This window comes from Idiotropiscis lumnitzeri, chromosome 4, assembly GCF_059441095.1.
Source record: "Idiotropiscis lumnitzeri isolate Australia: NSW breed Sydney's pygmy pipehorse chromosome 4, RoL_Ilum_1.0, whole genome shotgun sequence".
Lineage (NCBI taxonomy): Eukaryota > Metazoa > Chordata > Actinopteri > Syngnathiformes > Syngnathidae > Idiotropiscis > Idiotropiscis lumnitzeri.
Genome location: NC_142394.1, coordinates 5,314,005 through 5,337,216, shown reverse-complemented (window position 1 = coordinate 5,337,216; position 23,212 = coordinate 5,314,005). Strand labels below are relative to the sequence as shown.

The 23,212-nt window shown below is 38.5% G+C and overlaps 1 protein-coding gene across 1 annotated transcript in view; it reads left to right on the top strand.

The window, feature by feature from the left end:
• Window positions 1-23,212, top strand: part of tenm1 (teneurin transmembrane protein 1) — a 214,355-nt gene that overhangs the window by 5,320 nt on the left and 185,823 nt on the right. The window contains exons 2-3 of the mRNA XM_088292837.1: window positions 16,903-17,175; window positions 22,753-23,058. Of these exons, the coding sequence (XP_088148963.1) occupies window positions 16,959-17,175; window positions 22,753-23,058 (523 nt within the window). The 5' untranslated portion in view covers window positions 16,903-16,958. The remainder of the gene's footprint in view (window positions 1-16,902; window positions 17,176-22,752; window positions 23,059-23,212) is intronic.

Genomic DNA, 23,212 nt, shown 5'->3' with positions numbered 1-23,212 from the left:
TTTTGCTAGATTATCATGAATTATTAACTGATGGAAAAGATGAATCGAGCTAAAACGGTGCTCGTTGGAGGCCTTGTTGTAAACATACATAAAGTACAATCAGAGTCATTAATATTTCCAGCATGTGGTTATTTTTTTGTTGTTGTGGTTAATTTCAGTCTGTGTCTTGATCCATCATGAACTCCGGGATATTTTATTTTAAGTATGTGAATCATTCCAACTGCACAGGGAGACTCTCTTTGTTGTCAGCCAAAACGCAGAAGCAAAGTGCACAAGGAAAAGTCATTTGACCAAATAAAGTAACCAGAATGTTCTCCAAGAAAATCATGGATGGATTGTGCTGTCGTTTTTCAACTAATGACAGACATAGCTTCTGAAATGACACATTTTACAGAATGTGCAATGTGTCGTTCCCACATGATGTGCCCAGAAATGTAATTATGGGTTTGTTCTGTTAAATGTACCTCGTAAGCACAAAGGTTCATTTGACAAGCAGCAAAATGAGGAATGCAAATATTTTAGGAGCAGAATTTTGTCTTGGGTAGTGTTTTAAAGAAAATAGAGATGAAGCAAATACAGTGAGTTCCCCTTTATTTGTCAAGGTTATCTAAAAAAATAAAATTTTCTTAAACAACTTGGACGAGTCTTCTCGCCATTGGGAACGTGCTCCACTCTTTGTTAGGAGGTACTTGCCGGTTCGAGGCTGTCACATTCTGTCTGCCCATCTAACATTCGGTCAGGGACACAGCTACCGTATACAGTTCCAGGATAATAATCTACAGGGAGCAGTAAAGCTTTTCAGATTAGAGGAAGTCAGAAAAATCCTTCTTCTGGATCTTTTTTTTTTTTCACTTTTCTGATGGCAATCCTCCCGATGGACGCGATGATGGAAGACGATCCCCCTTAGTATTCAGAAATTAATCACTTATGCTGCTTAATAGTCATAGTAGATCTCTCCAGCAACTCCTCTTCAGCTCACTTATTTCTCCATAATCAACAACTTAATTAAGGAGCCATGCAGAAAGTACTGTCTTACTTGCTAACAACTGAATCCAATTTCTGGCATTGATTTATCAATTAATTCTGCTTCTGTAATGCCACCACTTTGCTTATCTTTCAGAAGTGGAGGTTTTAGCAGCCAAATGCATTATTGAAAGAGGATTTTTAGCGAGCAGTGGCTGATGCAGAGAGCTTAGGCGCTTGTCAGTCTTGATGTAAAGCTTTATTTGCAAAACGGGTTAGTGTGAACAGCCTTTTAGGCCTGCGAGGAGGACAGTGACATGTATTTATCTTGCGAAAGAGGAGGAATATCAATTGTGTTGAATAAGGCTTTGCCTTGTCAGGAATATTGATTAAGTGGTTTTGGGGGGTGTCTCTAGCTCTGTGTGCGTCTGTGTATTTGTGGTCAAATTCCTTGGTGGCTCAGCAAGAGAAAGCGGCACGAGCCGAGTGTGTCTTTGCATACTCTCACCCGTTTGCTTTTTCCCTTTTGGGGATCAGCGAATGGCTTGAAATCAGTGAGCAAGTCAAAGGGAGTATCACATAACGAACTTGCCTTTCTAGTTAGAAACAGTATGAAAGAGAAATATATCTTATCAGAGATCTTAAAGAGAGAAAGTAGTCAGGTAGAAAGGCGGCCCTTGAAAAGACAGATGGATGTGGATTCTCACACTGGAGGCCACGTTGAAAGATCATTGAAGCAAAGCTACTTCTGGATGTCCCCACGCTGCTCAGATATGCTGTGCTGATCGGTGGTTTGACCCATATGCACAATAAATAGACAACACTTCATTTTGAACTTCTTGGGCACTGGCCAGTCTTGTTAAACAAATGAATTTTTATATCTCGAGGAGTAATGTTGAAGTTGGCACACCAAGACAGTTGTTGGCATTGTCACTCTAAACATCTCAGAATGAAATGAAGTGATATAGTAAATCAGAAAATTTGGTGTACTTTTCCAGTGGACTTGACTTAAAAACAGTTCACCTCACTTACTTGGTCAGGAAAATAACTATTCACATGGACTTTTTTTTTTAGCTTCAGAACGTTTTATACTTATATTTCAAGAAATATTAATATCATAATAACAGAAAAAAAAAACTTGAGCTGAAACCAAACTGTACCTCTTCAAATTAAATGTACATGACATGACATAAAGTGTCTCGGCTTACTTCTCTTTGTAGGAAAATATGAACAGAACACGAACGCAGGCTACCGTAATTTTCTGTGTATATTGTGCCCCCATGAATAATACGAACCCTTGAACCCTTTTCAACTTGAAAACACATTTTCTTACTGGTACGCGTGTATAATGCGCACCGCAATCTTGTGAGATGGCTATAATGTGTCTGAATTGTTTCAAAACATATGTCAAAATCCATGGATGAAAACGGGGTTCAGAAAAAATAAGCTTTACTGCAGACATTGAGTGACCTCCTTTTCACAGAGCATTTTACAGCCGCACATTTTAATCACATCGGATTTTATCGAGTGCACAAACAAAATCACGAGGAGTATTGTCAAGAATACTAACATAAATCCCGCAAATCTGCCATCTTAATTAAATATATGTCTTCTCTCTCGCTCTCCCCCTCTTTCTCTCACTCACATGCAGATACAACACTTATAGTAAAATATTGCAGCCATGGTTGAACTGGATATGAAATAAAAAAATACTAGTACTTTGCAATTTAATGTCATCAACGGTGAATCCTTCCGAAACAAACATGTGACGTATGTCCTCCTCGTCTTCATTTGCAGGATCATTGTACACTGCGTCGTTTAGTAAATCATCCTCTTCAACAATTCTGACTTGCTCCTCCTCCTGGATGTCCTGCCATAGAATGTCGTCTTCACTTCCATCCATGACATTAGTGAGGCAATGTTTTTTTGAAACCTCAGACTATTATACTATTATATTATAGAAGGAGTGAAGTGCTGGTCACCATGCTCGTCTACTTGAATTCTGGATTTACTATATAATTTATCTCTCTTACATTCCTACGAGTATTCAGCTACAGCATGATACCTGAAGGTGGGAACTCTTGTGATTTCTCTTTTATACGCGCCTGCTTAATAAGGGCGCATGCGCAACAGAATCTATCGACTTCCTATTTACACAGATGAACGCACAGATATTCGACCAATCAGCGAGCGAAATTTTCAAAACCAAAATGGTGCCCATGTTTATCGTAAGCATTGCGTAGTGTCAAAGATAGATAACTGACAGTTGTTTTATTCATTGTCATCACATTAAAGGCATAGTTTTATTATTGGATAATTTTTCATGTTGTTTCAATCTAATTGACCTGCTATTTTGTGAATAAATTGGTGGAAATGTCCTATAGCATAATGACGTTGTAAAACCATTTGCAATTGTTATTATATTGTTTTCCATATTTCCACGTACAATGCACAACCCAAATTTGACAATATATTTTAGAGGAAATTTTGCACATTATAAACGGAAGATTACGGTAGTAGAATCTTATGAATGCCAAGTCAAAGTAAAATCTAGTGTGTTTTTGCAAAATGCAACCAGGCTTGGATGTTTTTAACTTTATTTATGGTTCATCAGAGGCATTTTAAATGGTGACAGTTGAGTGCTGACTTCCATTTAACATGCATTTCAGGTTGATTGGTTAATACTGAACACAACCACATTCCCAGATAGAAGAGTAGTTGCACACTTGTCCAACCACATTATCTCATTTTTTTACTGTTATGTCCTCTCTCAAAAATATTTTTCAAAACTGAGTTGTAGGCTACTGGTTCTAGCTCACACTAATTTTTTAAACATTTAGATTTTTCTTGGTCTAATTTTTTTTTTTTTACATCATCCCAGAAACCAGGTATTTCAACATGGGTGTGTAGACTTTAATAATAATAAACATAATAATAGTAATAATAATAATGGTAATAATAATAATAACAATAATAATAACAATAACAATAACAATAACAATAACAATAACAATAACAATAACAATAATAATAATTACTAGAATTATAGAAATATCACTTTTATTTTGTGGAAAACTGTAATGGAAATCCAGCTATTTACTCTTGAATATTCGTGGCAGGGCTCTGTCCTTATCCCCCGAGAATAGTCTGGTGTCACTCTATTTTCTTGGAATCGGGATTAAGTCGTTAACGAGCCCCTCCCATCCCAAAATGTTATAATTGACCTTAATAATAATGTGTGAATATACCACAATATATGGTCCCAAAATTGTTTAAATATCATTTTAGTTTAATTTTACAGTGTGACCCTCAACAATACATGTCTTACAGATGATTTAATTGAAAAAAAAAAAAATAAATAAAAAATGCCCTAGAATTGTTCGTGTACATGAACATATGGCAAAGACTATCGGTAATGCAGAGAGAGAATGCACACAAGCACTGTTGGTAGTTGGTAGTCATTGCTGTATTTCTTCTTACATTTGAGAGTTATATATTTGCTTTCAGTATAATACTCGCGTGAGGCATCTTGTTATTTTAAACGATGTGAATGTATCATTGGTCTCCAGCTTGTTGTATGTTTCCAATTTCCATCACTGGAAACACACATTTGCATGTGATCAAGAATGCAAGCGGTGTGGTGTCAGGTCCTGGCTTGTGTGTGGCTGGTAAACTTCGCATTATCAGCAAGAGATTTCAGGCTTGATCAACTATGAAAGTGCAAGAACATGATGGGAGGGCTGTGGCCCATTGATATCCAGCTTGTATTCATCAATTAAATGCCCATCACTTCATGCTTCACTCAGCAATCTCTCTCCTTCCAGTAGTGTCATTTCATTCTTTACACCATTGCAGGAGTTGAGCCCCCCCCACCCCCCAAAAAAACAAAACAAATAAAATAAAATAAAACACTGATAATTTAGACCAGATAATTGCAAACATGATAGATGAAGACAATTGCTCCCTTTAACTCAAGAAACTGGGGATACAATCTCCCTTTTGGACTGCCTTGAGTTGGAAATAGCATCTGCCTCTATTCGCAAGCAATGCAGCAGCACCTCTGTAAACCCAAAACTAAAATTCTTTTTTTCTCACAGATAACTAAAACAATTAGCTGAAAATTGGACGTATTCTCACCTGTTTGAATATTTTTGTGCTTTTTTCTGTCAAGCCGAAAGATGCTGCTCAAACAACTTGCTCCTTCCTCCTAAAGTGGAGGAGTAAGTACATCAGTATTGGTAGCTGATAATCGACAGCGAACAGCAATTCGACGACGTGTGCTTCCAGCTTTCGACAGACAGACGAGGCTTCTCACGGGGTTGACGCCGGAGAATTATAAATAAATGACGAAAACAATTCAGCACAGTTTACTTGTTCAAATGTTTTGGAAGGAACGTAAAAGTCATGCCCAATCCCTTTGTCTCAATAGATTTGAAATTATATCCGAATCATATAAATAATGTGCCCATATTGACACAAGTACAAATTAATTGATAAAAGTATGTTTTGGTGTTCAATATGATATGAACCATTTTTTGGACTGTTGCATTGAGTCCTACTCATATATTGTAATCTCCTGTATGCAGTCTAGAACTAAATCTTTTCATTAATCATTGTTCAACCTTCTATCAATTAGCACTTTAGTAAGAGCTGACTCTGTATCGTGATAAGGTCAGAAAACTGATTGGAATTTGTTGAAGCGTCTCTATCAGTTCAAGAAATTGCGGTTGTTTAAAAAAAATAAAAATAAAAAAAATATATATATATATATATCGTCTTGGGTTGTTTGTTTGTGGAGGTTGGGTCTATAGTATTGCAAAATGCAGGTATTGGCATTCTTTTTTTTTTTTTTTTTTAGACGTGGCTTAATCACAACTACTTACCGTGGTTTAAGAAAGTCTTCTGACTGAAGTGAGCAATTACTAAATAAAAAACAACAACGTGCAAAGAAACGTGCTATTCACTAGTGTATTTTTACGCATCTGAGGCAGAGAGCTAACGTCTTGCTTGAGTGCGAGTGGATTTCTCAGTGTGTCTCTTTGTCATTCCCGTGGCCTGTTTAGAGAGCGGGATTAGCGTGTGCAAACAAGATTCAGTGAAATGTGCAAAGGCCAGAGCTAACAAATAAAGCAGCTCCCTTTTTCAGGGTCTCTAGGATGTTATAAAAATAAGACCTTCTCACCATTGTGACAATGTGTCTGAAATCCTGCGGCTATGCAGCATCACTCAGAGGAGCTAATAATGTTGGCTCCACTTTGCCCTGCCTATTCTTCTCATTTATTTCGCAATGTGAAACTCAATTTCTCTGCTTCCACTGGCCTCTTCCTTATTTCCTTTCTATCCTACTCGATTTTGCATGTTCCCTTCACGTTCAACAGATTTCAGGACGTTAGTTGCAGATGAGAAGTATAAATGACATTTCTCATGGTCTTTGCACGGCATCTCGACTACGCTCCTTGCATCATTGTTGCTTGACCTCTTTGAGCCTGATTTGATTTGCAATGTAAATCTATTTCAACTCGCGTATGTCAGGCTTGATCACACCTCTGAGCAGATTTACAAAAGAAGCACACGTGTCTTTCATCGCTGAGGATGGACACGAGCGGATCATGTCAGTGAAGGATCTGATATTGTTGCTACTGTGCAGTGATTGATTGCGAGGTCCCTCATAAATTTGTCAAGAGCGAGTGTGAGCGCATGTATGTGTAATCTGTGGATGGAGATAGGACAAAGAAGAGTTAACTCTCGCTAAAAGTGAAGGAGGGGGGTAGTGGAGTAGAAGGGCAACACTGTAATGTGATGCATGCAGTCCACTTTGTATGGTTATTCAAAATTGAGCGCAGAGGAGTTCATTACACACAGATGAATTATAGATTTAATGTAAATTAGAACTGAAATGACATTCATATACTCATACAGTTCAGGTCCATTAGTGGGCTCTCTCGAGATGCGCTTCAAATGTTAAAACTTGATGATTTTTTTTTTCTCTTGTAAATTGTAACTCTAGTCTATCAATACCATAATATTTCATTGCTAAACAAATATGACTGCTCTGTGGTTAATACAGCAGCTAGGGATTCATTAATCATTTAAGTTCATGAATATTACATATTGTCTTGCATGGAATAAGATCACTTCCTTAGTTCCAGCTAGCTGATGAAATGAACTATAAAGTGCGACACTGTCGATACACTTTACCTCTTAGTGGGCCAAAAAAACAGGAATTGATCAAATATGCTGATTATTTTATTTTTAAACACAATACTTAAAAATCATTGTGGATCCTAAAATATCATCTTAATGTACACAAACAACTGACAAAAACATCACTTTCAGTTTCAAATTGCCTGGTAGAAAGAGAAAAGGGCTCATAATTGAATAATAATTGAAAATAATTGTCTTTTATTGTTTTAGGCTTGGAGCAAACATGAGATGTTTGCTTTCTGTTTTTAGATTCTGTCTTATTGTTATTTTGTCATTGTCTATGTCCTTGTCTTTGTCTATTGTTATATATGTGCTCCTGCTGCATCATTAATTTCCCTTATGGGGCAATAAAGAGATTCTGATTCTGGATTCAGTTCACTGCAAAAGTTCGATCAAATGCAAGTCCTATACTGGACATTTAAAAGCAAACACATTCCGTATTCATAATTTGATGTTATTTCTTGATAACTTAATGTCAAACTGATGTCAAATATAGAAACATGGTCAGTATGTCTTCCCAAAATGCACAAACAGCAATGCAGTCCGTAAAGCATTTAGTTACAGTGCATACTGTTTGTGCACTCGGGGAACCATCTATATTCCCATGCTACATATGTACTGTATATTGAAGACTGATTCGAGAAATGTAATGAGGTTTTGAAGAAGTATTGGAAACTAATTATTTCACCCTTCGCGGACATTTCTAGGACTGCACTTGTGTTTTTCTGTGAATAGTAAGCGCGCCACTCTGAAGTGGTTCTCTACAACCCTCTAGTCTGGTGTTGTTCCACGGTGCCACATGCTGACTTGTCCTCCACAAAACCCAATGCGCCTTGTTTGAAGTGAGCTTGGCTCTAGGAAACAACCTCTAGGTTTTGACATCAAAACCAAGAATCAAGCCCCCTAATGGGCACCCCACTGTGGGCTAGAATTAGAGGGAATCACCCCCACCAGCAGGCTTACGTCTCTAAATGCAGAGGCCTTGGAGGACACGATAGAGGCTGTAGAGCACATACGAAAGGGGAGCGAGTGCAGCATAAAAGAGAATGCGGTGAGAGAGCGCATGTAACCCAGGGGTGGGCAATTAATTTTCCAAAGGGGCCACATGAGAAACTGGAATGGTTGTTGAGGGCCACACCAATATGATAACCTCAACTGTATCTCATATTAATTTAACACATTTATTAGGGATGGCTCGATGCTGCTTTTTCATATCCAACACATATACACCATTACTGCAGCCTCAGGAATCAATACAGATTCTTTTTGTCACCCGAAAAGTTGGTAATAATACGTGAACGTAATTCGCTTGATACTGACATCTAAAAACACCATGTTTACTGAACAGCAATTGCTGCCGTCCTGTAAAGAAAGATGGAAAACACACTGATGTCACGAGTGACTGCTCTGGCTTTATTGAAGCTTAAAAACGCATCAGATATAACAGCACTGCGAACACAGCACACCGAGCTGCACCATTCAAATGGAATTAAACAAAAGGTGCAAATATTGAAATTGACTAAAATGATCCCAGTGTACAAACAGAAAAGTCAATATAAATAATTTTATGAATTATCAATAAATAAATGTTTGAGGACATGTGGTATACAGTAATCATGGGGACCCGAACCAACCGTCTCACAATTTGTTACACAACAAATTAAAAAGTTTAACTTTGAAATGACGAGTAAAAGATAGAGAGGAACATGATTTACAAGCCAACGTTTTGGTTTTTCTCTTTTGTTTCAAATTATAAGTGATTATTTCAACAACATTAGTAGGAAATTATAAAATTCCTTCAGGGTTTTGTCTGGTCTGTGGCGTAACCTGGTGCACAACCGTGTGTGCTAACATCAATGCAATTTTGAAAATCTTTTCTAGTAATCAATTTAAAAAAACAAGAGGAAATTAAAAACAAATTAGCATTCATTTTACAAGCTTTCCCCAAACACTGGTCGTGCAGCATAAACTTGGCTGTTACACTGCCGCACTTTGCTTTTCACCCACATATTTGAACAGTGTTATAAAAATAACTCAGTCGATCAGTCAATCAATCAAAAGGTTATATATAGCACTTTTCATGCATGGGAAATGCATCACAAAGTGATGTGCATAAAAAAAACAACAAGAACATAACGGAACAAAAGTTAAAAGTATACACGTGCACACACACATGCTACTGCATTTGCACATACTTACAAAGAGCAACAATAGAACGGATGGAAACTTTCAGAAGTTTTTCACTCCTAGACGTCAACTCCGCTCGACGACGGGGATTTACATTAATCACACACATAGATCTGGAGGTGTAGATGAGACAACACAAAGCATTTGCTTGTGTGGGAGCACTTTGAATTTTGCAAGAAAGGAGATCATCTTTAAGGGATAGTTGCCGTCTATAGCCTTTGCAGAAGCCCAGTGAAATGTAACAAGAACACAATTTGTTGACGCATCTCCACAATTGTTGCTGGAGCCAATGTAGTTGCGCCTTCTGGAGTGTATAAGCATTGAGTGAAAGCGGTGCAATATTACTTGCTTCTGTCAATTCAAGATAGAAGAACAATACATTACGTTACGCATTGACAAAGTGACATCCGAACCATAGTAGCAATTTTGCCAGCCTAAACAGCACATTTGAGTAAGCGTGCCTGGTTTGTTAAAACATGATCACACGTCGGCATCAAACTGTGAAGTCATTTATGTCCAATCATTCATGTTATCGAGAACCAACTAAGCCTTCATTTATCAAATCAAACACCCTTAAATTTTATGACCTAGTCCAATTTAAAAATGGTCAAATTATGTACAAATCATACAACAAGAAACTGCCACGTTATTCAGAAACTGTTAGAAATTAAAGAAAGTTGTTGTTATAACCTAAGGGGCACAAGTGACTTTAAAAAATTGAGGGTAAACACGAATGTAAAGCAACGCTGTCAATCTATGGAATAATTCTGATAATGAATTCAGAAGGTGTGAATCACTTGTGGCGTTCAAAAGAAGATTTAAAAATATAGTGCTACAAAATTATATAAGTCAAGTATAAATATGAACAACATTTATAAACACATTTCGTTATCATATGAACTGGTACAGGAGTATATTTTTATTATGGCATAATTCTTTGTATATAAATTATCTACCAGTGTAACTACATATCCATCCGTTTTCTGTACCGCTTCTCCTCACTATGGTCGCGGGGGGTGCTGGAGCCTATCCCAGCTATCTTCGGGCAGTAGGCGGGGAACACTCTGAACTGGTTGCCAGCCAATTGCAGGACACAGAGAGACGAACAACCATCCGCGCTCACACTCATACCTAAGGGCAATTTAGAGTGTTCATTTGACCTGCCATGCATGTTTTTGGAATGTGGGAGGAAACCGGAGTACCCGGAGGAAACCCACACAAGCACGGGGAGAACATGCAAACTCCACACAGGATGGCCGGAGCCGGGATCGAACCCACGCCTGATGCCGCCTGTAACTATATAATTGCTTAATAAATAAGCTAAGGGTTAGGACTAGATAAGTGTTGTACTTCTACCAACTCCCTTTGAACATGTAAACCAAGTTCAAATAGAACATCTAGTGATGATTTTCTTTCTCTTTCTTTTCTTTCTTTCAGTCTTGTTTTTGTATTGTAATCTGTTCAATCAATCAATCAATCAACCAATCAATCAATCAATCAGTCAATCAATGTCTATTGTCTTTGAGAAGTAATCCGATGGTTCTCGCCAAGTGCTACTTGCGCTTGCTAGTGCTTTGTAGCGCTAGCTAACGCTTGCTGGAGCCGCCAATAAAAGCTGGCAAAGGGCAGAGTACAAATACATTGTCAGCATTATCAAGTCATTCTTTTAGCGCCTGTAATTGACGATTGAAAACTATTTCAGGATGTCGGGAGCCAGAGTTTGCGATTGAGTTTGAGAATAATGCCTCAAGTATATTTTTTAATCGATGTACCCGATTTACTCAGAGATTTGCTGTCAATCTATATGTGCTGCTTCTGTGTGCATTCTGCACATGACGGTGAACAAAGCAGTTCACAGGGTGCATGATGGCATGCCTTCATTCGTGCATGTAAGTGTGTGACAAACATGAAACAGGACAGAGGGCCTCTGCGGAGACAAACGGCAGTCAGTGCCTGCAGCAAGCTCAGAGCTCACGGGTAATGTATACTCACTTCTCGCTGTGCCAAAGAGAAGGTGACACCAGTCAATCCCATCCTGACAAAGCAGCAGAGACAATAGTGATCTTTGATTTCCCACAATGTGTCTTGCCAATAAAAAAACAAAGGACACAGGATTACATCTTATTGCATAGTTCTGTAAGGCAAAGATAATTATGATGCAGGTGGGCCTGGTTTACTTGAATGCCAAATAGCCGCTCTCACAGATGGCGTACACTATTGGTGAATGTGTTGCTCATGATGCACCAAGATTGCTGGCAACATGTGTAAAAGTGCTGAAGACCCCCTATTTAAATTAGTGTTTGTATTTAAGCTAGCTCCGATAACACTGGTCAAGAGCAAATTTTAATCAGAGATGGCTTCATGAGTCCCTAAATGTATTTTTGTTGCTCATTTTAAAAAATATTGACAGGTTTTGCTAGCCCATCAGGTTTTTGCGATATCTATTTTTTTTGCCGTTAAGTTTGAGCTATAAACCTTTGTGTACGGATTTTTAGTGTGTGTTGTAATTTATAGCCATACGTTTCAGAAAAAAAAACACCTGTTGCTTAACCTAACCCTTAATTCATGAATATTACAAAATCTGTTTTTAATTACATGTTATTGGTAAATGGTCTTTCACTTGTCTTGCGCTTTTCCACCTAATAAGGCACTCAAAGGGCTTCATATTGCTGTCACATCTACCGGCTGATGACATACCATCAGGAGCAGCTAGGGGTTCAGTATCTTGCTCAAGGATGACATGATCATGAACATGATCTCGGTGGGGTAAAGAACACGATACCAATGAGCCACGCCTCCCCCTGTTATTTTTCTAAGCTTATTATTATGAAAACCTCATCTGCTAAATAAAAAAAAACCGCAGATTTGGAATCAGTGCAAAAATCAAATCCACAAAAGTTTATTTGCCGCTATTACTTAAAAAAAGGAAAAATGTGGTGACCAGTCTATCTTTCACCAAGGAGAGCACAAGTGTGCTGATATGGAGTTACAACCATAACACCAACGGTCTCCTTTTTTTTTTCTTTAATAAAGAGAATTATTAATCAATCAAAGTAAATTCAGTAGAACCAATCAATACACTATTAATAAATTGGTGTACTTGCACATTTTGAGACCTAGTTAAATTTAAAAGGCTGGTTTTAAATCAGGGCATAATGGTGGGCGACTGGTTAGCATGATGGCCTCCTAGTTCAGAGGTGTGGGGTTCGATTCCAGCTCGGGCCTTCCTGTGTGGAGTTTGCAGCTTCTCTGTGTGAGTTTCCTCCCACATTCCCAAAACATGCATGGTAGGTTGATTGGACACCCTGAATTGCCCCGCGGTGTGTTTGTGAGCGTGGTGGTTGTTCGTCTTTGTGTGCCCTGACATTTTCTGGCAACTAGTTCAGGATGTACCCCGTCTACTGCCCGAAGATAGCTGGGATAGGCTCCAGCACGCCCCCGAAGAGAAGCGGCTTAGATAATGGATGGATGGTTTTAAATCATTGAACAGGGCCTTTTCTCCAGTCTTGTGAATCTTATTAAAGTGATTTTGTGTCAAATATAAGTTCCACTTAGTGGTAATCTAAGACAATGCAATGAAAAATCAAAACATTCTGCAAACGTTGTGGATGAAAAATATCCTTTTGCATGGATTTTCTTAGCCAGTAAATATCAGCTAAAATGCTCAGATAGCTAACTCACGGCATCTTGTCCATCAGCTTTGTACAATATTTTTTTTCAGTCTCTATACATGCATCTGATAGCTTTGATGTAACCGTTTCCAACGTGTCGGACGTCTGTTGTAACTGAATCCAAACATCAAGTGCAATATGATGTTTCACCTTCACGGGGTGCTGGACTTACTACAGCCTCTCAAATGTATCAAAGGATCGGTGCTTTGAATGACGAAAACCAGATTTGAGAGAATATGCCCGAATGAATTACGTTTACCCATTTGGCCGACACAATCCACGATCAAATCTGTGCCCATTTTTTCACATGCAAACCTTTTGTTGGATCTCTATGTGATCATCCATACTTAAGGTGAAAAACAAGCGTAAAAGTGCCGAGGTTTTATTCATCACAACTGAGTTACAATTACGTCTCCGTTGTGGTGAGGGTGTTGTACGTGTGTAGGATGAATGGGTTACGAGAGATTTGGCCCAATGTTTGACTTCATTACTGGGTCAGCAAACATTTTTGTGCATGGGGGCGTTGCTAACTTTTTTGTGTGGACATGTGTATGTGGGTTGAGAAGGGTGATCATGAGGGCAAGAGAAAGAGTCTTTCAGGTGGAATAAAAGCATCATTGTCTTGGTAGAAAGGTCAGCTGTATACTTGGATGGTAACAGACTGGTGCTGATCACCCCTTGCTGCATATCTCTGAGGTATTGAGCAGGCGCACTCTAATGGCTTTGATATATGGACTACAGGACTCCCTGAAGAGGTCAATACCAGAGCACTTTGTCTCTATGAGCTATGACCCTCTCAAGCTCCATTTAGAAGCTTTATATCTGCCGGAAATATTTCAGGCTGGGCATAGTACCTGAAAGCTAATCACTGGTGACTTTGCATTAGTGACAAGTGGTGCCATTTTCCACCACATTCGGGCAGTTCGGCAGATAGTTTTCTTTTAGAGTAGGGATAAAATTGCAAATGCAATTTTAATAAATCCATTGATGAATAAATACATAAATACTTAGAGAGACTTTTGGGGAATCATTTCTTTGGCAGTGGGTGCCTGTCATAATTATTGTTCCTGCAGCTCATAGTCCAGGGACACGCTGCCAGTTTGGCTTTTAAACAATCTATGAGGCAGGTATAAATGAGCCAGTGGCTGGCAAGAAAAATATCGCTATTGCTCTGCCTGATATGTATACTGCATTAATAATAATACTTATGGTAGGGCTGGGTGATTATGGAAAAAATAATAATCACTGTTACTTTGATTTTATTTCGTGCCATATCATGTGGAACATGTTTGTTAGTATGGCAATCATTTCTTGTATCCCAAACTTAAAAAAAACAACAAGGAAGCAAATAAGGAACAAAGTAAGAAAATAATATTATAAAGTAATAGCGTTTTTTTGTGACTGTTTATTTTTCTAGTTTTTTTTTCAATTTTGATATTGTAATTTGTATAGTGAACATTAACGATATAACAATAATCAATTAGAATATATACAAGGCTCGTCATGGGACAAAAAAACAAACAGCTTACAAATATTTTGCCATAGATTTAAATTCCACTAATTCCATAGTCCAAAAATATTGTCTTCTTAATTTTTTTGGCCTATACACTGGAAGCAATGCCGCCTGAAAGTGATTGGATGATCAAGAGGACTTTTTTTTAAAGCTCTCGAAGAAGACGGCAGTTGCAAATCGAAAATAGAAGAGGTAACAAAGAACCTCCTTTGTCTGAATAAATGAAAAAAAAAAATCGACCCACTAATTCCACTTCAAAACAAAAAGAAGCTATGCACACATATCAGAACCTCTTCTTCTGGGCCTTGTGCTCAGCAAAGTCATTTACCAGTCATTTTCCTTGTTGTTTTTTTTGGGGGGGGGCGTCTCTGCGGAAAGGTTCATGCAGCCTATAGTACATGAGCAAGTTTGCCATATCATTTTTTTGCATTAGCATCTGGAGGCAGAATAAAATCCTGAAGTCCTTGATGTGGGGACAGAATAGTCCCTGCAACAGGTGCCGAATGTGCAGAAATCGTCCTCTGAGGCCTTGGTGATGGGGAAGTCTCCTTCTGACCGCCCTGAGAAACAGGAGGAGGTCAATGAGTCAATGCCGCTTCACTGATGGGCTAGCTAGCATTCTACTCCTCAACTCCGGCGGGACGCTAGCTTCTGACTGTCTTAGTCATTTTAGCGTTGACCTCATCTTGTTTTTGCACACTCTCTCTCTCTCTCTCTCTTATATATATATATATATATATATATATATATATATATATATATATATATATATATATATATATATATATATATATATATATATATATATATATATACACATATACATACCCGCTTCAATTCCCCTGCTGTACACTTGTTGGCCTCTAAGTGGCAGTTTGGTGCCGTGCATGCAAAGAGTTCGCAATTAACATTAAGATAAGAGTAAAGGAGTAGAAGAAGAAGTTGCGATTGATCCTTCTTGACATAACTTGCTTTTCACAAATTAGGAAGAATCTATGCCTTTAGGTATTGGCTGACTGTGTTTGTGTCCCTACAGATTTTGTGTGTAAATGTTGGTTATTTGAAGGAATATATTCATATACATACACATACTCAGAAGTTTGCTAATTTCCAATTAGCATATCAATGGGATTTTGCATTGATTTTAGCATTAGCACAAATAATCTTCATGAAACAAAATGGCTTGTATTTAAATTTACAATTTGTTTAATTATTTTTGTTGGATGTTTTTTTTTTTTTGTAATGTCCAGCCGGGGTGACAGTCAACTGAAAGCATTCTCATGGAGGGGAGGGCGCAATTGCATACATGTCACATCCTCGCTGCGCAAGTCTCCCATAAAAATACATTCAGGGTACTTCTTTTATTTTGATTCAACACAAAGATAATCAATCTGCTCTGATAAAGGACTACAGAAATCTAAGAATATTTACTGTTGAGAGGATGAAATTCCAAAGATTTGGACATTCTTAAATCAAACAAGCTTTCTCAATGATTAATCACTTTATAAAAATAATTATTAATTTATTTATCTGTTAGTTGTTGATCAATTGATTAATTGCTGCACCTCTATAATGTGTAATTATTGTTGCGCAATTTTATAATGCTAATAATTTGTTGTGCCTGCAATTTATAAAATGGTAACATTAAAAGAGATTATAGAGAGGACTCTTCGACTTTGTTGCATCAATCCCATCGCTGTTTTTCATATGAGCGTGCCACGAAAATTGATGATATCGAATGAAGTAATCTAAACATATATTCTATGTTGCGGATCATTGTCCGAACAAAGCACATTGCAGAAGATTTCATGGTCGTGGGAAGAGGAACAAGACTAATTGAATGGAGCTCAAACAAGTCACTTAAGTTGTCTATAATTAGGAGGGCAATGACTCTCTGGTTTTTAAGTGTTCCATCATTATAGAATAAAATGGTGAGTGAGTCACTGCATTTAGTAACCAAAGAGACCCAGCAACACAGTTGTGATTAATCTGAAACCTGTCAATAGTTGGCTGTAAAAGATTAAGATTAGTAGTAAAATAGCAACACATGAAGAAAAACTGTAGCTCCATATTCAAGTCAACTTTTCATCAAATGCATTCAGACATAATTGCAGTCTATTCTGGGTATATTGATTTTCAACTAACCATTGGTGTGAAATATCAAATAGGCCAAATACTGTGTATGAAAGAATGAGCAGATGCTGCGGTATTGTTCCACTGTTTTCAATAATACACTTCTTGTGCTATTTTTCTCCGACCTTACCTATTCAATCCCCCGCTCCCTTTCATTTTCCTTTCCATTGTCCTCCATTCGCTCACCTTTACCCAACCCTACCCTATCCACCCCCCACCACCCATTTACAGACTCTGTATTCTGCATTGTGGCTGCGCTGAGTGATTAAGTGAATGCCCTTCAAGCCATGGAGGAGATGGACAGTAAACCCTACCAGCCGCTGTCAAAGGGCCGCCATGAAATGGAGATGTCCTACACCAGTTCGTCTGATGAGAGCGAGGACGGTCACGCTCACCACCGCTCTTACACCTCACGTGAAACCCTGCCTGACTACACACATGAGCTTCGCCTCACGCTTGGATCACACCGTGAAAGACAAAACAACTACAGCCAAGCTCAGCCAGGTATCCCATATGTATTTACCCGTGAATGCACCCTCAAAACTTCACAGAAGCTGGATGTATCGGCTCAAAAGGCAGACAAAGACACACACACACATATAACCCCCACCCCTTCCATACACACGCACAGACAGCTTTTTAAACGGGCCTATGTGAATTACCTATTACAGTCTACAATGAGCCAGAAGGACAGTCGGAGGCAACCAATTACCTCCCCTCCACGGAGGTGATATTTCCCTCCCACAGCTAAACTGGGTCAGCCCCAAACCTCTTTGGCCTCACCTGGGGTGGAACACCACCCTTCATTACACACACAGACACAGACACACATGAGGTAGCGCTGACGCATACACACTGAGAAATTCTCCCCTGCCGGTGACAGGAGGAGAAATGGGCCAGTGCGTGCTGTGATGGATGGCCTTTATGCAGGTCATGTATGGTGTTAAGAGAGAAGCTGTACCTCATCAGGACTGTGCTGCTGTGCAGGGTTCACTGTGATCAATAGATGCACTCTCTGCCACCCGAACGTCCTGCTTTCCTGTAAGACCCTCCCACCATGCTAACAAGCAACATTAGCCAACCATTTGGACAAGCCGTTCCTGCCATTTCAGATTTCAAATTACGCCTACTATGGATTTTGTCATATTGGTCAACATGTAACCACCCACGAAGGCCATCAGTCATCACCGATGTGTGCCAGCTTTTTGCCTATTCAAGTTTTCCTGCTTCTCTAATCTTAAAAAAAAAAAAAGAAAGTCATTACCCTACCATATGACACTGATGACGTGCATCACATCATATGGTAAGGTGCCAGCGACCCCCCCAAAGCAGCCTTTCAAATGTCAATGATAGCTGGTAATATGAAGCACATCTGTTCATCTTTGGGCAACAGCGTTATATAAAGTATGGCCTGCCTAAGTAACCAACTGTTAAGGGGGGCATCGCCTACGGTGACATTTTTAATGGATGACAGGGATCAGCCAATTCGTCTAATTCCCAAAGCATATTATTCACGTTTCCTGTCATATGTGAGTCGGCCTTTCTTTTTTGTTCCTTTTTCTATTTCCTGATGTCACATATACAGTCATTTATTTTTGTCAATTTTATACTACATCCCACCTAGTCTGGCAACGGAGGAGTATACCGTACGTGTGAGATGCTGAAGTCAGGCACAAAGCTCTATCGGATTCTTTGTCGGTAAATAAGGCAACTGACCACTACAATTTCCTTTGTGACATGTCAGCGTAATAGAAAATCATCACTTTCCGATAAAAATCTCTTTTCTTTCGATTACTTTACGGTCAATAGTGATGAAATGCAACCTAACATTATTAGTCAGTCCCATTCAATGTTTCACTTGATCACTTTTGTTTAAGGAACTCCAACTGGTCACTTACAGAGCTGGGAGTAAGGTGTTATAAAAGTAACACAATACAGTAATATATTACATATTGCAATAACAAAGTAGTATAACAAGTGATATTAAATAGCATTATTTTTGTAATATTATTACAACATGTTACACATTTGGGACCACAACACACATGTAATCACATCATTTAAATATCAGAGCATTTCATTACAAGGTAAGCTATTTACCAAATCAGTTACCACAATCTGGATTTCCTGACACAATTGGAACGAAACGCAGCAAAGTTGAATGGATTGCGAATATAGTCTCTCTTTCTTCCAATCAGTTTATGTTTTTAATCGGTGGTCAACTTTTTTTCATGGCTGAGAAGTCATGGTTTTATGAAATAAAATGCAAAACATATATTCAACATACGAGCAGGAACACACATAAGTAAGTAAATTACTACAAAAAAGCTATTGTAGATGGCTGTGTGAGAAAAAGTACTTGCCCCCTTCGTTAAATCCTGTGGTCAATCAAATTTTTTTGGAGTTCATTTTCATTGACCACAACTAAGCTTGACTACCCCCAGCACTGTTTAATCAATAACATGTCTAAATGGACTATCCTTCTGAAAAGAGTTAGAAAGCCACTCCTAAAGCTTTACAACTCCAGCGAACCACGGTGAGGAAAAACATTGAATGGAATGGTGAAGCTTCAAAAGCTACAAAAAATTACCCCAAAGACACAGTGATGACTCATCCTGGAGGTAACAAAGGGACCCAGGACGTCAAGAGACTGGGTGAAAAAGGCATCCATGGCAGAGTTCCAAGGTGAACACCATTGCTAACCAAAAATAAGATAAATGCTAACTTTTTTTCCACAAGTGATTCTCAAGGCTTTTGGTAGAATATTCTATGGACTGGTGAGACGAAAGTTTAACTTCTATGAAGGCGTGGGTCTCATTGCATCTGGCGGAAATGTAACGAACGAACGAACATCATACTCAAATGCAAAATAATACTAATGGTAGTGCGATGGTTCTTGAACTGCTTGCTTTTTCAGGACCTGGACGACATGTGGTTGATGGAATGATGAATTCTGCTCTTAACCTGAAAATTCTGAAAGCTAGTGTTTGACTGTAAGTTCAAGATCTCAAGCCAAATTTTATATGGGTTAAAAAATGAAGGACTTGATTACACAAGTCAATGCTGGACCTGAATCTGGTTGAAAAGGTATGGCATGACCTTAAAAAGCCTATTTGCATTTGAAAACGCTCAATTGTTACTGAATCAAATCAAAGCAATTCTACAAAGAAGACTGAGCCCAAATATCTCCGCAGAGATGAAGAAGAATACTCATTGCCAAGTTTAGCAAAAGCTTAATTTCAGTTGTTGCTGATGAGAGTGGCCCAAGCAGTTAATTTGACATAGTTTTCCCTTAATAAACAAAATAACTATCTAATAGCTGAACTTTATGCTTACTGCTGTTTTCTTTGTCTGAAGTGTACATTAGGTTTGATGATCCTAAATTAAAAAATGGTGCAAAAAAAAAATGGTGAGAAGAGGTCAACACTCATTAATTCCACTCTCTAGGAACTTTCTATGGACAAAATTAAGAAAATTATTACATGTCTTATTATTATTATTATTATTATTATTATTGTTATCAGTAGTAGTATTTGTCGTAGTAGTAGTAGTAGTAGTAGTTGGGTTCCCTGTGAAATTTATTTTGTAAACTCTTTTCATCTATCGTAATATTTCCGTTTGTGCCATTATCTTTGTTCCCTGATTGGCTGGGAGAACATAAACATAAATATTGCTCATGTGCTTATTGCTACATGTGTTAAATGAGGCCTAAGCAGATGAGTGTGTCATATTTAAACCTACTTCAGCTTCCTTCATTTGAATTATGGCAGCTGGACAGCAAGATGGTGCTATTTAGAGAGGTTTAAGTGAGTGAATCAAACATAATCAAGTGGAACAAGTCCGCCACACATTCATTGTGGAAATTGCACTCTTCAAAAAAAACAAACTGCAAATGTGTTTGAGTTAGATCAAGGACAGAACTTGAATGAAATTATGTTGTTTTTTTGTTTTCTTGCATGGTACCAACTTCGATTAACATTTTGTGTAATTCAGTCCAGTGCAAAAGACTGTAAATACATCCTTATGGTATTCCTTGTTTTGCATATGAGTCATGAGGGTTTGGCATGTCTGTTGCTGTGTTTTCTCGAAAGAAGCAAACCCAAATTTGCTTTTTTTCTTGTCCAATTTTCGACCATTTGATTCTAATTTATACAAAGATTAGAATCAAAATGTATTGCCTAGTATCATTCCAGGATACATGTAATTTTATCATTATATAGAACAGAGACAGGACACACTGACGGTCATCCCAGTGGTCAGTAAGTCTAAAAGGCTGTTTTTTTTTGTGCAAATACTCTTCATTAATTATATCCCACCAGTGGAGAGTTTTTGTATTATCTCCTGCAATAGTGACAGATTATTAATCGACCTGTTTGCTTACTAGTTAGAGAAACTTTACTAGTGTGATTGACAGTAATGCAAATGTTTAAAGGTATACATAACGAAATCCAGAAAGTGGGTTACTCTATGTCCATCGAGGACTATATATTTATTAGATGCTCTAATCACAGAGATGGGAATTCATCCTTCCATCTGCAGTCTTCAGTTTAGATGTCAAATCATGCTGCAATTCATTTTACATTGCATTGAGTCCATTACTTCAACATGTAAATTCTAAACAAGAACCAAAGAAGCAAAGACAGACAATTTACTCAGCTGCATCTAAATTCTTTTTCTTCTTAAAAAAAAAAAAGAACATCTCAATTGAATTGAGGTGCAACCGGAGAGCTAGCACAGTTTATCTGATGTTCTCAGATAACGGGTTGATTCTTGAGATTGGAGGGCGTTCTAATACCTGAAAGCATGCGAGGCTCAATTTTTCCCTCAGTCTGAGTCAATATTAATAAGGTTTGATCTTTATCTGATCTCTTCACCCCACCAAGGAGAATATAGATGAGATCAGTGCTCTGTTTGAGCAGCAGTTCGATACGTCTCAAGTTCAATAACACACATCAGGTAGTCAGTACAGAATATGGTTGCAATGCAAATGCTTACAGGGGAAGTCAACCCCCTAAAACTCTTTGCAAAAAAATGTTCTATGCACCTTCGCTAGTCTAAAAATGGCATTTTGATTAATATTGCGTTTGTGGAATATGAGTTAAGCAATACAATACACCCATTTTGTCCAGCTCAGGGGGCGGCCATTTTGTCACTTTTGTTGATTGATAATGACATCACAGTTGCTCAAGCCACAGCTCTGACCAATCATGGCTTACCTGTTTTCTGCAGCTGAGCCATGATTGGTCGTTAGCTGAGCCCTGAGCAACTGCGATGTCATTTTCAGTTGACAGAAGTTACAAAATGGCGACTCCCTCAGATGGCTAAAAACAAGGGGATTTTGCTGTTTAACTTATATTCCGCCAGCACAATATTCATCAGAATGCCATGTTTCAACGAGTGGGCCTGCATAGAACACATTCTTGTGGGGAAAATTTTGGGGTTGACTTCCCCTTTAAGGGAAATCAAGGCTGGCATTTTCTCCTATGAAACTCAAATGTGTCTTCATAATTTTATAAATGTATTGTATAGACAAAAGTGTATAATTGATATATAATAACCTATGTTCGTCCGAATTCTCTTTTGGGTATCCATTGAATGTTTTTGTGTAAAATACGAGTGAGGACAGACACTGACCACACACAATTCTGAAAGATCATCAATGTAATTGATATCGTATTATACCAATCTTTCAACAAAAACATTCAGATGCTGCACGACAGCAAAAGGATATACAAATGAAATCAAATATGGAGTCAGTTCCCTATTTGCACTAGGTTCCAATGTTTTTGTGTGGATTTGTGTTCAAAACTACTCCCAACAATTGAGAGGGGTACTAATGGGTCTGGCACAGCCCATGATTCATTTGGTGCGGTTAAAAGCCATGCCCCTTTCCTTGACATCAAATTCGGTGTCTTTTAATATTATGGTTTAAGGCCGGCCCAATATGTTCCCCAGTGCTTGTTTTGTCATCTCTGAACACCTGGTCAGCAAAGCTGCTGAAGCCAATAACAAACACATGCCAGTATTAGAGGCTTTGCTGTCTTCAGGCTCTCAATCTGTCTCTCCATTTCCCTTCTTTAGATCTAGATTTCTGCAAGGCTGCTCAGATGAGGAGTCCAGATTACGTCCAACAACAGCATCAAGAAGAGGAGGAGGAAACATTATGCACTGGACCCACCGCTCACATCCATAGCCGCGGCTACTCCCTGGGCGTCGGGTCCGATGTGGACACTGAACCTGAAGTGGAACCCTCACCCGCTCATGGCCTGCAGCACATGTGGATGCGTGGTTTGAAGTCTGAGCAGAGCTCCTGCCTGACAAGCCGCGCCAACTCGGCCCTGTCTCTCACCGACACCGAGCATGACAGGAAATCTGAGCCCGATAATGGTGAGTGATAAAACCTCTTTTCACACTCTGTAAGGAGATTGTCCATCAAAGCCAGAGGAGATAGAAAATTTAGCATAGCATAGTGCACCTTTGATGGTGCATTACTGTGCATGTAAGTACCGTGCAGCACATTCTGAAACCCAGCAACTTCTGT